The 17,073-nt window shown below is 53.6% G+C and overlaps 3 protein-coding genes across 3 annotated transcripts; 1 reads left to right on the forward strand and 2 right to left on the reverse strand.

The window, feature by feature from the left end:
* Positions 1 to 2,824: 2,824 nt before the first annotated feature.
* Positions 2,825 to 4,906, reverse strand: SPBR_05704 (uncharacterized protein; the record flags this gene model as incomplete). Its single annotated transcript, XM_040763967.1, has 1 exon — positions 2,825 to 4,906. The coding sequence occupies one exon, from the start codon at positions 4,904 to 4,906 to the stop codon at positions 2,825 to 2,827; it is 2,082 nt and encodes a 693-aa protein (XP_040622044.1).
* Positions 4,907 to 9,247: 4,341 nt separating this feature from the next.
* SPBR_05711 (uncharacterized protein) lies at positions 9,248 to 11,295 on the forward strand (the record flags this gene model as incomplete). The annotated part of the gene is made up of 2 exons (XM_040763974.1): positions 9,248 to 9,755; positions 9,863 to 11,295. 2 exons carry the CDS (start codon positions 9,248 to 9,250, stop codon positions 11,293 to 11,295), a joined length of 1,941 nt encoding a protein of 646 aa, XP_040622045.1.
* A 911-nt stretch (positions 11,296 to 12,206) lies between these two features.
* SPBR_05810 (uncharacterized protein) lies at positions 12,207 to 13,904 on the reverse strand (the record flags this gene model as incomplete). Its single annotated transcript, XM_040764073.1, has 1 exon — positions 12,207 to 13,904. One exon carries the CDS (start codon positions 13,902 to 13,904, stop codon positions 12,207 to 12,209), a length of 1,698 nt encoding a protein of 565 aa, XP_040622046.1.
* Positions 13,905 to 17,073: the final 3,169 nt, after the last annotated feature.

Here is a 17,073-nt window from a genome sequence, read left to right on the forward strand (position 1 = left end):
ACTTTGCAAGAAGCACTTCCATAGCATTTTCCATGAAAGACTCCTTTGATGCATCTATTTCAAATTTCCGTTTTACAATGAACAATATATAAGGATGATGACTCTGTATTTTTTTATGTATTTTGTAAATATTCAAACCGAAACCAAAAAGAACGAGTGAAGAATAAAATATGCCCTAATTTCCTTCCACTGCCAAGAGTCGGTTCATCCTTGCTGGTATAGTTCTATCTCTGAAAATTAATTAGGTCCCTGGGGTCAATAATAGACAAAAACAACTCATAGACTTCACTTACAAAATTTTGATGCCGTCTTTTATGTCAGCTGTGTTTGGTGGGTGGGTTGGAGTCCTGCCACCATTGCGAGACCGTGGTAATGTTGACTAGACAATGGCAAGATGCGTCATCCATCATTTGGTTTTTCCGCTGCCGCCGCATGCGTGACATTCAACGGTCGTTTTGCCATCACAGTCATCACAACGGCGGTCGGGGTCGTCACCATCCTCCCCTGATCCATGACAACGAGAACACTCTATTATTTTGTGTCCATTACAGAGGCGGCATTCATCGCCCTCATCGTCGCCCTCGTTCATGACGCAACTGCCGTACAGAGCTCACAACGCCGGCCATTGTTTGGTGGGTGGTTGATAAAGGTATTTATCAGAAGGTGTTTCACTATCGATGTCGTACTGCTGGATCGGTTTTGAGATGTGGTGGGAGAAGTTGATGTGTGTGGACAGGACCAAAACACATCATCGACGATGGAATGATACAGTATCTTATACACAGAATCTGCGGTCACTGATTTCATTCTTGTTTTACAGTCAGTCGGAGCTTTACATAGCAAATACGCCTCGAAATAGAACTCATTGATCATAATAGGAACAGGTTTGATGTCTATTTCCGAATATGGAAGTGGACAATCAGCTCATATTTACATCTCAAATGTCATGGACATGTGGCCACAGTGTCGTCGTTTCTTGATATCCCGTTCCCATTTTAGACCTCTGTCAAAGGAGTAGCATGCAGTGCGCTTCTACACGTAACCAATTCCGTCAGCCCCCCAAGGGTCGGGCCCTAAAACCGTACCGAGCCGCGCGTTGTTGTGACTATTCATAAGTCGGGTGAAAGCGTTGCTCATCTCCCTGACACGACAGCAAGGTGAACTATGAAAAACGGCCATCAAAGATCTTCCAAAATTATATACAAAACCTATGTCACAACAAACAAGGCAAGGGGGTCTTCACCACCAAGAAAGACGTCTCTGTGAGTACCCCATTGCGTCATAATTTATTCTTGACAGGCAACTATGCCCAAGTCAGACTTGTCCAGCACCCACATGCATTAATGTACGTCTTAGGTCTCGTACATCTACAAATACCATCGTAAAGCAGCCGATAAATCCATCTAGATATCATCACTGGACGCCACGTACCAACGGCGGCGGTCTGGGCCCAGCCACCGTAGACAACTGCCCACCAGCGCCGGCTCAGAACTAGATCCGGCCCCTCGGGGTCTTGGCCTCGAGACATGCGGTGAGGGCCACTTCCTCGTCAGCGTGGACACCGAGGCTCAGCTGTATTTCGGCGCCAAAGCCAGTGCCCAGCGGCCGAGGTTACGATCCGTAATGCTCCGTACCTCATGCCGCGACCAAGGCCTTGATCTTGTCAGCGTTTCTGTCGACATGTACCGCGCCTTGGTTTCGTTTGCAATGCTGAAAGTCAAGTTGTCGAACATTGATTGCGTTGACTCAAGAAAGCATTCAGTAAACAAACCAAATAAGGCCGCGGGGGGGTATTCAATGATTGTAGTGGGGGAAACTGTAGCTAGGCTAGGCCTAGGCAGGGCATTCCCTTGTAAGTCGGATGTGTAGGCTATGACTGTGTGTGCAGTGGAAAAATGAAATGTGGCGGGCGGTTCGCCAAGGGCTTTAACTGCCGACCTGGAGCGAAACAACACGGTTTGAATTGCTTCCCCATTTTAACTTATGCTTTTTATATGTTTTAGTATTATTTTTATTCTTGCCATCTTCAAACACCACGGTGAGCAATTAGATCGGCGATTCGCAAACAAACGATCCATTTGCAGGTTCATACAGAACGAGTAGCCATTTCACATACAGAGCTCACGGTATTTCATCGTCGGCAGCCGGAGCAGCCCCGTCCAACACAAATCAATGGCACCTTGGCTTCCCATTATTGCCTATTGAGCCTGGGTTGGGCAGTGGCACAATGGGCTTCGGTGGTGGCGGCGGCGGCTTGGACGGAGCGGTCATTTTGTCTGTTTCGGATAGTTTGACAGATTGGTCGTTTTTCGGGGAGGCAGACAATGCAATTTTGACGGTGTTAAACTTACCAAATACGAAAGGCAATGTAATACGAAGATTCAAGAAAACTAATGAGACGCATGTATCGAATTTGGAAAGTCCTAGGTCCTCGCTATGATTATGATCCATCACCTTGAGTGAATCATCAAATGTGCCACCAGATTGTGAGTTGAGTGAATGAATAATTTTACGATAAACACGGATAACACTACGGTACCTCCTTTCTATTAAGGAGCAAAGTCCAGAGTGATACAACGAAAATAAAGCGTGAGTTTACATGATTCACATTACTTGTTACGGCATATGGATCCAATCAGCCAAACACAGTTTGAAAAAATAAAACAGAAATTGTTGAAAATCGATTTTTTTGACAATTAATTATATAAATATCTACTACGTATACTGCCGACGACCACGACTTGTGTACCGGTGAAGCTAATGACACGTTACTCGAAGCCCGAATCGACGGTGGTGACATGGTTGCCCACTCCACCACCGTCAGTCACTCGGACACCTCGTCGCCCGTCTGCAATGGAAGACTGGTCCAGCGATCCCACGGCGGTCCATCGCCAGGCCAGAGGTCCTGGAACATGGCTTCGTAATTGTCAACGTGCTGCCTCGGGTAGGACCAGTCCGCCTCTAGACATTCCTCGCGTGCGGCTCGCGCCTCCCGCGCTTGGTATTCCCGCACAACAACGTTATTGCTACTCTGGTCGTTTTGGTCCTTTGTTGGCTGGCACACCCACTGTCGCCCGAGGGAATGCAAGGCGTCGTAAAAGAGGGTGTTGAAAATGTGCACCTCCGTCACAAACTGCGGCTCAATGCGGAGATAGCTCAACCGGCGGCGGCCTGGGCCGTGGCCCGCAGGCGGCGAAACGATGTTATAAATGGCCCTCGCGAGCGCCGCGTCCGTGGCGTGGTTGCAGAATATCTCCTTGAGCGACTCGTATGTTGCCAGTTCCCGGGGCGGATGCACGTCGTCGTTGGTCGGCAGGGAGCACCGGAGGTGCAGCAACACGCGCTCCAACCGGGTCAACCTGCCGAGGGCGCGGTAGATGGCCACCTCACGGGGGTCGCCACGCGTGCGCTGTATCTCGACGTAGACCTCCTCCAGGGCCGGGCAGCGGTCCGCTATCAACTCGACAGCGTCTCGTGAAAATGCAAACAGGTCGCGCGCATCGTATGCCCCGTGTGGTGTCACATAATACCCAGCGGCATATGGATGCAGAGAGAGGGTGCGCAGCGAGGAGCCGTGGTGCCGCGTCACAATCTCCACCGTCTCTCTAGTGAAGTGGCCCGACAGACACAGGTAGCGCAGCGGCTTCGCGTGGCTCAAAATCTGGTTGATGGCTGCTTGGTGGGGCCTTGTCGACGAGTGAATACGCATGAGCGACAACATATCGAGGCGTGGGAGGCTTCCGGCCGTGACAAGATTGGCAAGGGCCAGGGTCCTCTCTTCGCTCCAGTCGAGAAGCAGGCACCGCAGGCTGGCCATGTTCTGCGCGCTAAAGATGCTGGGCTCGGCATTGTACTGACAAAGGACGTTTCGGAGAGAGCCCGTGCCGCCCGTGAGCTTCGTCTCCTCGTCTGTTGGGCCCTCCAAGAAAAATCCCCGCCACGCGGGCCGGCCGAGTGCAACGGATTGGTTGAGAGAGAGCCCAGCACCGAGGACCTGCGTTTCGAGCCAGACATTGGCGAGGTTCGGCGCCAGCCCCTGCAGCATCAGGGACACGACCTCGGGCGAGTAGTCCACGGCGCCGTGTGCATCGTATCGACAGAGAGGCGCTCGGATGCTGTAGAGTGCGGGCGACGTCACGAGGGCGAAGTCGTCTGGGCTGATGGCGCGAGGAGTCTCCCTGTCGTACACCAGACTCGGGAGACGAAATCCCAGCACGTGCAGCCGGCAGGGCCGTCTCGCGTCATGCAGTGCGTCCAGGACGCTCCGCGGCACTCTACCGTTCCAGACAAGATCCTTCAGTGCCGGGAGCTCGCGGAGAAACGCCGCCAACGGCAGCCAGTCGTCGTCGTCGTCGTCGTCGTCGTGGTGGATGCCGGGGCCGCGACGAGACGAGAGTGGCGTCCAGCGACAGGGCTGTGCAAAGTGACAGAAAGGAGGGCCGTCGAAGTTGCGCTCGGTGAGCTGCAAATTGGCATCGTCTTCGGCGTGCTTTTGCTCGCTTTGGTCGCTTTGGTCGCTTTGGTCGCTTTGGTCGCTTTGGTCGCTTTGGTCGCTTTGGTCGCTTTGGTCGCCTTCCTCGTCCCCCGGGCGAGTCGTCTCCCGCGGCAGCGCGCCGTCGAATAGAACGCCCCCTACTTTCAATCGATGCACCAGGGCGTAGCGCTCGCCGTGGCCCAGCACAGCTCTGAGGTCCGCCAAGATCGCTTCGAGGTCGTCGAGGTTCGGCACAACGAGCACAATCTGGCTGAATCGTCGCGTTTTCGCCACATCACAGCAGCGGTGGCTGGTGAGAGAAAACGCGCACAGGTCGGATCGATGGTCGGACTCGTCGTCGAGGTAGCCGCAGATGATGTCGAGGATCACGTGCGGGAGGCGCTCAAAGGGCGACAAAGTTGTGCCGGACATTTTGACTCGTCTTGAATTGTTACGCAAAAGATGAAACAAAAAGACATTGGTGGCTGGGTGCACAGTTTTCCCGGTATGTCATTGCACAAACAGCGTCGCATTCGAGGGATCAGGATCCTCTCCGTTTGTCCAAATCCAGACTCGCCAAGACCAAGCGCGTGCTGCATGGATATCATTGGGAAAAGATGAATATAAATAAAAATAAATAAATAATAAGAAATGAATAATAAGAAATAAATAATAAGAAATAAATAATAAGAAATAAATGATAAGAAATAAATAATAAGAAATAAATAATAAGAAATGAATAATAAGAAATAAAATAAAAATATAGACTAATAATACACATACTCCGTATATTAAGAAATATATAATACGTCACCTTTCTCACGTGCAAACGCTTACCAAATCACATCGTACGCATCTATGATGACAGTCGGGGTCGTCCATCAAAAACGTTTTATCAGAACGGCGCAATTTGGGCGCTTCCATGGAATGTGTTATCAGCCTGGTGACAGGACGACGCCGGCCATAGCAGTTGTTACCGAACCGAAGAATAACGAGGAGCGCCAGTAAAGTCCGTGACGGGACTGTTTGGAGCTCCGAAACGGCGGTGACACTGACAGTCGGCGGTGGCGTATGGTGAGAACTTTATTTTTGCTTGGGTGAGGCCAAGAACCAAAGAAAACCAACGCCCCCATACTCTTGCGGCAACCTGCCCAGTCGATCGTCGGCGGCCTTTCCGGTCCAAACTGTCGTTTCACGGTGACTGGTGGACGCATATCTTATGCAGACGCCAATAACGAGGAAACAAAATAAAAGGACATATTCAGTGTCACCAATGTCTTAAAAAACGGAGATAAAAGATAAACGATAAAACTGATCTCCAGGAGATTTGCAACCATGCAGCTGCACGGTTTACGCGAGTGGGCGGTTGCCAAAACGAGAAATTGCCGTAGCTGGCAGGTCGTAATTTATGTGTGAGAGTGGGAGCTTGGGCCCTAGAATGAACAAGGCCCAGCCCAGCGCCACTGCAGCACGTTTCTTGGGTCGTGCAGACGTGTCACTTTGCATTTGTCGGGCCTGTAGCCGCTGTGATGCTGAGATTGATATTTCTGGCACGCTCCCAGTTTTGTCACCGTATCCGCCTACTCCTTTCCTTTATTTCTTCACCCTTGACATATTACCGCGCACCTGTTCGGACCTGCTACGAGCCCGTGGCCCCGAGTGCCCACAACGACGAAAATAAAATAAACACAAACGAACGAAAGAAACAAAAGTCTCCGGAGTACGACAGAAGTCTTACAGCGAGTGCGAACAATTTTGAGGCTGGACTCGACCTGTCAGATCGTGCTTGGATCTTCGTTCCGCCGTCGAGACGCCAAATCTCGACAAGATCGCCCGTTGAACGAGACGAGTAGTTTCACATGCTTCGCGAAGACGCGGCACAAAAGCTAAACGAACGCAAACTGTTTCAGGCCAGATCACAGCCAGTTTGGACCGGCCACGCGGTAACAGCGACCCTAAAAACAAGCCACATACTATTTCGTGCTATCCAGGCCTCTGGTTAGGGGCGGAAACGTGGCGGACATGCGTGGTTGTGGTGTAAGGGGGAAGGACCCGCTGGCAGGCAAGAAAGGGGAAATATAAAATGGAAAAAGGAACATTAACGATCCTGAAAGGCAAAGGTGTCTGGAATCTGGCGTCTGGATCCCATCCAAAACCACAAAATAAAAGACGCCTATTGGCCGGCTCCGACCTGCGACATGCATCGATTGCAGCAAGGAGGCTGCAGTGTAAGCGAACATCGACGTTTGAGGCAATTGTTTGCAGTCGTGTTGTTCAAGACCAGCCTCTAAAGTTTCCGAGTACAAGAAAGCCAACAAGTGGTTGCGGCCATAAGCAGGTCAAGTACGGAGTACCTTTCGTCGAACGCGGAGACATGTTTGCAGAATCAACTGGTATCACATTGTCAGACTGCCGTTGCATTGTTCTATCCTGCGTGATTGACGACGAGACAGGGGTCTTGACATATCAGCTTGGACAAACAACACTCGGGCCGTGGTGTTGTCGCCGTCGTTGATGTTGGTTGTTTGCGTTTGGATTCCGTTTCTCGATTTACCTGATGTCGCCAGGTCTTGGCCGCGTCGTTGGTGAGGCTGCCTTTGGGCCAATTTGGCCGACCGTGGTTCAAACGGCTACTGAAAAGCCAGGCGGAGACCGGGTCTTAATCAGGCCGACTTTGGCAACCCAATTGCAGACGAAGTGCGCCAAAAACGGTATCTTTAGATATGAGCTAACAAGCGTCGCGAACTGACGCGGAACGACACCCAGAACCCGTTTTGTCGCTGGACTGCGGCAGCCGGGTAAAGTAGCCGTCGCTTGGGCAGGGCGGCTGACAGTCGTGCAGTGACCCGGTAAAAAGCACGACTGCGGCAACATACTTGATTCGGGAAACGTACACAATGTCTGTTCGGGAAATCTACACAATGGCTGACATGTCCAGTCACTACATGGCGACAGTTGCAGCTTCGAGACGGTGAAACACGCCCTCAGACCCAAGGCGCAAAGGCACGCGCATAGCAGTGGTTGCGGGAGGAACCGGCTGGTCTTGATGGCACTGCCAGACAACATTGCTTCAGGCTACGAAACACGGCGCAAACAGACACGTTGTGAATAGTTGTAAATAATGCTCAAGGCTCAAGCGCAGCAGCCCCTATAGCGCATAACAACCCATCCCGACGGTCCTATGTTTGGAAGAAGTTTTTTCTTGCAGTCAGCATTCCCTGGGTTTCCGTTTCTCGTCTTTTTCTCGTCCTTTTCTCGTCCTTTTCTCGTCCCTTTTTCGTCCCGTCTTGCCCTTCTCGTTCTCCACGACATCACCCGCATTTTATTCCTCTTTTCCCCCCTTCGCGTAGGTCGATCGCGGGCGCCTTCCCGTGCTTACTTTCTTTTCATTCTCACGATGCATCGTACTTTTTACTCTGCAGTGCTTTTGTATTTTCGTTCGTTTTCTTTCATACTATAGCCATCTGACGGACAGGAATGTTCATCCGTTCCTCTCGCTCAGGCCTTGGCAACGCGCCCGTCCTTGTGTCGCTTTCTGTCGCTCGCTGTCCGTGTCTCACCATTACCAAATATAGGGACGTTGATTCTTTTTAAACTCGCAACCCGTGCAGTGAAATTCCAAAACGACGGGACACCGTCTCGGTCGTGACGTTGGGCCCTGTCTCTGTCTGCTGGCCCTGTCTGCTGGCCCTGTCTTTCGCGCACCTCCCTCTCGGCGACTTTTCTTGTTCTGTCTAGGTCCCTCTGACCACCCTTTGTTCTTTTCGTCTGGTATTCGCTAGCTCGTTTGTCCGGTACCAGAACAACGCCATAATTTGATTTTTGACGGCTGACGGCTGTCCGCCCGTCCAATCAAAGCGGCGGTCACGCATTTGCCTAGCTGGCAACTGGTCGCGCCTCGTCTCGTTCACGGACTTCTACAACTCCCCGATTTCCCATCCAAGCACACGGGCAGTGTTGACTGTCCGACATTCGACCCGCCCCGACGTAGTTCTCTTCCCGCTATCCTTTGGCTGCCTGCCTTGACTTGGCAGCGTGCTTTTCCTGGCCATCGTCCTTCTGACTTTGTCTTCTTCTCCACAGCTCCAGAATTCTCTCGCTTGGCTACCCGTCCGCCACCCCGTCCAGGTCCTAAAAATCTTATTTTTGCAAGTCGGGTCCCCTTTTCCAGGGAACGTGTCGAACTTTGTAGTTCTGGTCAGTGAATGGCCAAGCCGACGTAGAGAACCAGGTTCCCTCCCGCCCTGCAAGATGTGACCGTAATTATGAGTCCAAATGAGTGTTTGCTAGTGAATAGTGACTTGAAACAGCGGCGGCCTGGATTGCAATATGCGCGGAAGCACCGATACACACCTCCAGAGAACTTCAATGGACCCCAACCAGGCACGCGGGACGGACCAACTCAACCAGATCGTCGTAGCGCAACGGAGTCTTATTTTTTTTCTCTTTCTTTTGTTGTCCGTCGCTTTTTCGCTGCCCCCGTTTTGGATGCCCCCCCTAATTATCGGTTTTCATTTCTTCTTTGTTGCGATTGCTTTTATTTATTAAGGGCCACACCCACATCCCCTCATAGTGTCGTGCTTTTGGTCTGTTCTCGTTCGTTCCTCTTTTTTTCCTTGTTCTTCACTTCCTCGCAGTTATTTAATATTGCCCAATACTCAACGGCGTCGCTCTCTCCTTCTTTGTCGCAGTCTGAGCACATCTACGCCAGCGTTGGACAACGCGAACCAGCGTTTCACAAAGTCAACCCATACCAAACCGCGACGCCACGACATGTCCGATAATCTCAAGGCCGCGCCGGCCGCCACGGTCGCCGGCGCTGCCTCGCCGTCCAACTCCCGCGCGCCCTCGACCCTCGCCCCCAGCCGCGCCTCCGTCGACAAGGAGCTCCGCGACGAGAAGCTGCCCCCCACCAGTGGCTCGGGCAGCGCCGACGAGGACGAGGCTGAGGTTGACACCGAGGACCGGGAGTCGGAGAATGTCAATGTCGCGGCCATCCGCGCTGCCGCAGACGCAGACGACGTCGGCAATGCCAACGCCAACGCCCTCAGCAAGGTCGAGACGTCCAAGTCCCACACCGAAGGCGGCCTCGCCGTCGCCAAGACGGTCACCCGCGAAGACGGCTCCGAGTACCCGACCGGCGCGCGTCTCAGCCTGATCATGCTCGCCCTGTGCCTGGCCGTCTTCCTCATGGCCCTCGACAACTCCATCATCGCCACGGCCATTCCCAAGATCACGGACCAGTTCCACTCGCTCAACGACGTCGGCTGGTACGGCTCGGGTAAGTTTCTTTTTTTGTCCTCGCTGCGCTCGCTGTTCCTTTTCTTTTTTTCCTCGCTTCGCTCGCTTTTTTTGTCCTCGCTTCGCTCGCTCTCACTAACAATCCAGCCTACCTCCTGACCACGGCCGCCCTCCAGCTCCTCTTTGGCAAGTTCTACACCTACTTCAGCATCAAGTGGATCTTCCTCGGCGCCATCTTCGTCTTCGAGGTCGGCTCCCTCATCTGCGGCGTCGCCCAGAACTCCGTCACCCTCATCATCGGCCGTGCCGTCGCCGGCCTCGGCTCCTCCGGCATCTTCTCCGGCGCCCTCATCATCCTCGCCTACTCCGTCACCCTCGACAAGCGCCCCATGTACTCGGGCATGATCGGCTCCATGTACGGCATCGCCTCCGTGGCCGGCCCCCTGCTGGGCGGCGTCTTCACCGACAAGGTCACCTGGCGCTGGTGCTTCCTGATCAACCTGCCCATCGGCGCCATCACCCTCGTCGTCATTGGCGTCTTCTTCACCGACCCCGACCGCAAGAACGGCCAGCCCACCGCCGCCCGCGTCTCGACGGCCGACGCCGCCGCTGCCGCCGACGCCCGCGCCAACCGCACCCTGTGGGAGAAGATCCGGCCCTTTGACCCCATCGGCTCCGCCATCTTCATGCCCGCCATCATCTGCCTGCTGCTGGCCCTGCAGTGGGGCGGCACCACCTACGCCTGGAAGAGCGGCCGCATCATTGCGCTGTTTGTCGTCTTTGGCGTGCTGATCCTGGCCTTTTTGGTCGTGCAGTACCGCCAGCAGGACGACGCCACCGTCCCGCCGCGCATCATCAAGAAGCGCTCCGTCTGGGCCGCCGGCTGGTACTCCTTCGCCACCGGCGCTGCCTTCCTGGCGTCCATCTACTACCTGCCCATCTGGTTCCAGGCCGTCCGCGGCGCCTCGGCCGTCAGCTCGGGTCTCATGAACCTGCCCATGCTCATCTCGCTCGTGCTCATGTCCATTGTCGCCGGCGGCGTCGTCACCGTCGTCGGCTACTACACGCCCTTTATGCTGGCCGGCACCGTCCTCATGCCCATCGGCTACGGCCTCATCACCACCTTTGCCCCCGGCATCTCCACCGGCAAGTGGATCGGCTACCAGATCATTGCCGGCGCCGGCGTCGGTCTCGGCATGCAGCAGCCCCTCATGGCCGTCCAGACCGTCCTCGACCTCAAGGACGTCCCCACCGGCACCTCTGTCATTGTCTTTCTGCAGACGCTCGGCGGCGCCCTCTTTGTCTCCATCTGCCAAAACATCTTCACCAACAAGCTCCAGGCCAACGTCCTCCGGCTCGTGCCCGGCCTCGACCCGGCCACCGTCCTGGCCGCCGGCGCCACCGGCATCCAAAAGGTCATTGACCCGGCACAGCTGCCCGGCGTCAAACTGGCCTACAGCGAGGCCCTGACCCAGACCTTTGTCGTCAGCACGGCGCTGGCGGCCATGACGGTGATCGGTTCCGCCGTCATTGAGTGGAAGTCGGTCAAGGGCAAGGCCATCGAGGTCGGCATGGCATAAGTCTGCCCAAAGCCGGTGACGTCTTGACCCTCGTTGTCGTCGTTGTTATGACCTTGCACCAAATACCCCCCTCAAAATTTTTGACTACTTTGTTGTAATTATTATCATGTCTGGCGGTTTCATTATAGAGCGCGTCTACATCTATTTTTGTTCTTCTGTCCTTTATCATAGACCAGGCCTAGGAGCGGGCTGTCAATATTGTTGTTGACCATTTTGCTGCCTTTTTTTCTTTGTTTTCCTTGTTCTTCTGGCGTTGCTGCATACAGGCTTATGGTGGCTCATCTTTGAAGACTGTCCACTTTCTTTTCATTTCTTTTGTTTATTCCGTTTGCTAGTACGTCGTTTGCTCCTGCATTTACTATACAGAGCCGAAAGTAATTGTGAAATTTAACAAATATTACGAAAAAATCAAATGTCAATTCGCCGTGCGGTGAAATCAAAACACGTAATATTTTATTATTTAAAGGAGTGTAATCCAACTATTGTAAGTTCCATAATCGTTATCGTATCCTAATAGGAGTCGTGTCGGCAGTGTGGCCAGTGTCGTGTATATCCATGGGACGTGTACTATTTCATATCCCGAGACCCATCGTATTTCATTGCGTGCCACTCGATGGACACTGGAGTGCGTGTTGTGCTGTTGTACTCCGTGGTTTGGTCGTGGCGTGTTGCTGGATGGTTTTGTTTTGTTTGTAATTTGTGAAACGCCTCAAATGCAGTCGTGAAAGAAAAGAAAACATTAAGTAAATAAACAGAGAAAGAAAGGGAAAAATGAGGAAAGCGTGGGAAAATAAGGGGTGATAAGGTCTTCCAGCCAAGAACCGTCATCGCCAACGAAGAGTAAGAAAGGTGAGATGGAGATGTCCCCCCATCCATCAGGATACGTGATACGAAGGAGCTGCTCAGCCGGTTCACGCCCGCTGGCCCTGCTTCAGGACGTCGGCCGCGATGGCCACGCCGTCCGCCAGCGTGTAGTCCTGCAGCTGCACCCCGGCGCCCAACGAGGCGCCCGTGCCGACGTACACACCGCTGAGATCGGTGTCGGCGTACGAGCCGCCGTGGACGATGCTCGCTCTCTGCACGTAGCCCACGCCGGACACGGTGACGTTGCTGAGCACGGCGCCCTGGGCGTACACGTCGTAACCGGATACATTGACCAGCTCGGCGCCCTGCACGCCGACCTCATACAACACGCTGTCGGCGACGGTCACGTTTTGGAGAAGGGCGAGCTGGACATACGAGTCTTTGACGGAGCCGCCCGTGAAGCGGACGCCGCGGAGGACAGAGCCGCCCTTGACGGTGGCGTCCACCAGCACGGAGTCGGTAATGTTGGCGTCGACAACCGTGACGCCGACCAGCAGACAGTCCGCCACGGCCGTAGCCTGGACGGTCTGGCCGACAATGACACATGCGGTGGACGTGAAGCAGGCGCAGGCCGTGGTCGTTGTGGGCGAGCTGCCGCCGCCGCCGCCACTACCACCACCACCACCACCACCACCACCACCACCGTGGGCTGTGGTCGTCGTGTAAGAACCACCTCCACCGCCACCGCCACCGCCACCGCCACCACCACCGAGGGTAATGGTCGTGGTGTACGTGTGGCCGCTGGAGGTATACGTCGACGTGATGCAGCTCTCCGTCACAGTGCTCGTGCGGATGACAGTTGTGTAGGTCGCGCCACCGGACGTGTATGTCTTGGTGGTGCAGTGGTGGCAGGGGATGGTGAGCGTGGTGGTGTGCGTCTCCGTGTATGTCTGGCCGCCCGACGTGTAGGTCGTGGTGTCGCAGCTGACCGTGGTCTCAATGGTCTCTGTGTTGGTCACGGTTGTGGTCGGTGGAGGGGGCGCCGGAGTGGAGCTGACGGAGACAGACGAGCTGTTGTGGTAGCGCGACGAGATGGAAGAAAACGAGGAAGACGAAACGGACGCCGATGACACCGACGAGGCCGAAGACGCTGAAGAGGCTGACGCCGACGAGCTCGACGCAGAGGCCGAGCCAGAGAGGGAGCTGCTGGCCGACGGCGCGGACGAAGAGCCCGAGACGGACAAAGCCGACGAGGAAGAGGACGCCGGGGCAGAGGAGATGGAGGCAGAGGAGCCGCTGGAGATGCTGCTGGAGATGCTGCTGGCGATGCTGCTGATGATGCTGCTCACCGACGAGGAAACCGAAGAGACGGAAGCCGACGACGCGGAGCTGACAGAGCTGGCAGAGCTGCTGGAGACCACGCTCGAGACACTGCTGGCCGCGCTGGAGATGCTGGCCGCGCTGGAGATGCTCGACACGCTGGCACTGCTGGCCGGCGCTGAGGAAGAAGCTGCGGAGGACGAAGCTGCAGAGGAAGAAGCAGGGGCCGACGACACAGAAGAGGAAGAGGAAGGAGCGGACAACGCAGGGGACGAAGACGAGGCAGGTGCGGACCAGGCCGAAGACGACGACGAGGCAGGAGCAGACCACACTGAACTGCTGCTGGGCGGATGGGGATGGTGATGTTCGGCACCGCGCTTCTCTTGCTCGCCGTAGTAGTTGCTGTACTCCTGGTTGGCTGGGCCGGCGACGGCAACCGCGCCGAAAGCGGCCGAGCTGACCGCGAGGATGGCGGACCAACGCATGCTGAGTGCTGTCAGAGAAGTAGAAAGAGGTATAAAGAGGTTATGAATAGTAAAGGTAGGCGAACGAAGGACGAAACGAGTGTCTTGGAGAACGGAGGATAGACGTAGGAAGATGAGGATGGGGGAATTCCTCTTCCCAGTCACGTCAGAAGGGAAAGGAGGAAGATGAACGAATGGTCATGGGGATGGAGAGAAGACGAGGACAGGAAGAGATCGAGAGGCCGGAACGCACGGAACTCTTATACGTCAGGAGGCATCAAAGATGACTGGAGTATGAATCGTAAGACTGGCCATAGCGAGAGACAACTGGTGTTAACTGGTTTGCATCTAAAAAAAGACACAGAGCAAGGTATGGCGGAGGCCAGAAGATGGAGACGGAGGCTGGACGGTGAGGCTAGAAAGGACGTGCACGAAGGTGCAGAAGACTGGGTTGGAAGCCGTAGAGTCGATGCCAATTGGATACGGCCGATGTCTGCATGTCGTATTCGAAAGAGGAGGCTACTACAGGAAAAAAAAAGAAAAAAGAGAGAAAAAAAAAAGACATCAACCAAGGTCAAACGACATCGGTGCATCCACGTCTCTCCACTTTCACGCAATCCAAAGGTTGTCACCAACAAGCGTTGATGTGTCCCACTCTTTCAGTATGCTCGTATGCTCGTATGCTCGTATGTTCGTATGTATTGAGAACAGAAGCTCAGCTCGCCTTGTATCGTGTTCACCTGGCCTCGTAAAGGCTGTATTTCGGTGAGTTTGATTTTGGGCTGAAATGTAAACTGGTTTCTCTCTACATGAAAAGTCCTCCGAAGACCTGACCTCGTTCTATCGTCGCCACCAAGAACAGCTCCTCCGGTGCATAGGCGTATCATCTTTTTGGACATTCAGAAGTTGGCAAAAGGAACAAGACGACGGAAGTGCTCGTGTCGTAACGGCGATGGTGTCGATGGACTAGATGGGTTACGTAAGAGTGTTGAGTACATATGGATGAGAAGTGCTCTCGGTGGGCAGTGACGGCGGTCAGAAACAAGTAAACAAGACCTTAGACTGGGCAGAGGACATCCGGTGTGGTGAAAGGATCAACCACCGTCGAAGAGGTACCTTTTCTGTTAACCGGCACCCGTTGACAGCACATCATCCAACCCCCACCTCCAACTACTTCCAATGCCAGTCTGCCGTTGCCCGACGAGTCTGATCAACCGACTGGCACCTCTCAACGCTCGTCCGGTAAACAACCTGGTCTGGTACGTGAACATCCTAGTCAGACGTTTGTGGGTTGCGTGAGGTTGGTCATAGATCCAGTGCTCCGTAATGGCCAGCTCCCAACGGCCAGGTTCCAGCGTAAAGTGTGGGCCAGCCACCAGCCCTTTTGTTTTCTTATTCGCCTTGTCTTCTCGATCGCCGCCCTTCCGTCTGTGGGAAGAGAGACGAGAAGCACGGAAGTGGAGACAAACTCGTATCGATCACCGCCTGGGCAGTCCACACTCACAACTACGCAAACTGACAGAGATGGAGAAAAGACATAGGACCTATTTCATCCCGTCGTCTCGTCCTGTCGTCTCGCCAACCGACGTTGAGGAGCTGGCCAATGCCGAAACGGGGACGTTCACTGGCAGTACGACTGTTTATTGTGGAGGTAATGGTGTCTCTCATGGCCGTGCGTTATGATCGTTGGGCGTGGATAGGAAGTGATTTGTTCTCATTTTTCCTTTTTTATTCAGTTGCGTTATGGAGCACGCTCTCCCGAGCGATTCTCACAAGAGCATGTTCCAACGAACGACTGCAGTACTCTGTGTCAGTGTACTTAGGACGACGTACCCAGTACTAAAGTGTCGTGGCAATGACATCTGTCAATCAACGCTTGTCGGCCACGTTGCCGTGTGCACAAAAGTACGCCTTATTACTCCACAAAAGGTCATCAATACGACTGGTATGGGAGGCGACAACGGGACAAAGTACTGGCAGACATCCGTACAAGCTCTCCAGCGTTTTCTACCCGTCAACCCAGAACGCCATAAGCTGAGATGCATGGAATCGGCGATTTTTGCCACTACATTTCTGATTTTCTATTTCTGCTCTCCACCCCCAGTGACATGCGCAGTGTGGGCTGCAATTGCCCGGCCTCTTTCTTGCCTTTTTTTTTTTTTTGGCACAATTCTCCATTACGAGGAAAGCTACTGCACCCTTGGTGGTTTTTCTGCAGCTACTGAGTGGCGGGTGTGATGCTATGGGTTGTTTCTGCGTGCTGACTGGCCGGAACGCCAGGAACAGCTCTGCTGCAGCCACAGCCTGCAGAAGAAGTCGCTGCGTCGATACGAGAAACTCGGAGGTGTCTAGCACACAAGCAGCGTAAAAAATAGAGACAAGAAAAAGAGGCCAGGAAATAGAACAAAAAAGAGGTAAAAGAAACAAGATGTCGGTCTACTAGAGTGTTTGGTAGCCCTTCCAGTGGTTAGATATAAAAGGACGAGCTATTAGGTCTGACAGCCATTCGGCTTGGAGTCAGAAAAGAGACGCTGACAAACCAGTAGCAGAAAGAAACCTCGCAAATCTAGATACCGGTGCAAGTGAGACGCGTAGCAGGGATTATGCCTTAAAGCAAGAGACATGACCTGGTTATGAAGAAGCTGACATTGTCATCGTAATCACAACCAGTGAATAGACCAAAGATAAAAGAAAGTAAACAGGGTCGGACGTGAAATGTCCATTTCCACAATGCGTCGTAAGGCTCTCTGGGCTCCGCGGCTCTTCTCTTTCTCGGCAGAAGAAGTTTTTTTTTTCTTTTTTCTTTTTTTTCGGTTTTCAGCTTCAGCTGGGCTGGGCGTTCTCGTATTTCACACGATGACAGGCCTTCACCTTTGTTTTTAGGTTTGTGCGGGAGAGACATGCATAAAGCGGCGATCCACAGCGCATATCCACCCACCTTGGACAATCTTAGGCCGTGACGACAACACGTCAACCCGTAAATACGACAAGAGACGAGAAAGTCAGTGGGAACTACGAAGTAAACCACAACGCAAAGATACACCAAAACCAGGCCAAGTGGTGAGAATTGGACGATGAGATGGTGGATACGAAAGAAACCACTCAGCGTGTAAGCCTGTGGTTGCATACCGCAGACTACTGACTACAGATGCCATACTGGAGAAAAAAGCTCACAGCCTGGACAATACAG

The sequence above is a fragment of the Sporothrix brasiliensis genome (genome assembly GCF_000820605.1).
Source record: "Sporothrix brasiliensis 5110 chromosome Unknown Cont15, whole genome shotgun sequence".
Lineage (NCBI taxonomy): Eukaryota > Fungi > Ascomycota > Sordariomycetes > Ophiostomatales > Ophiostomataceae > Sporothrix > Sporothrix brasiliensis.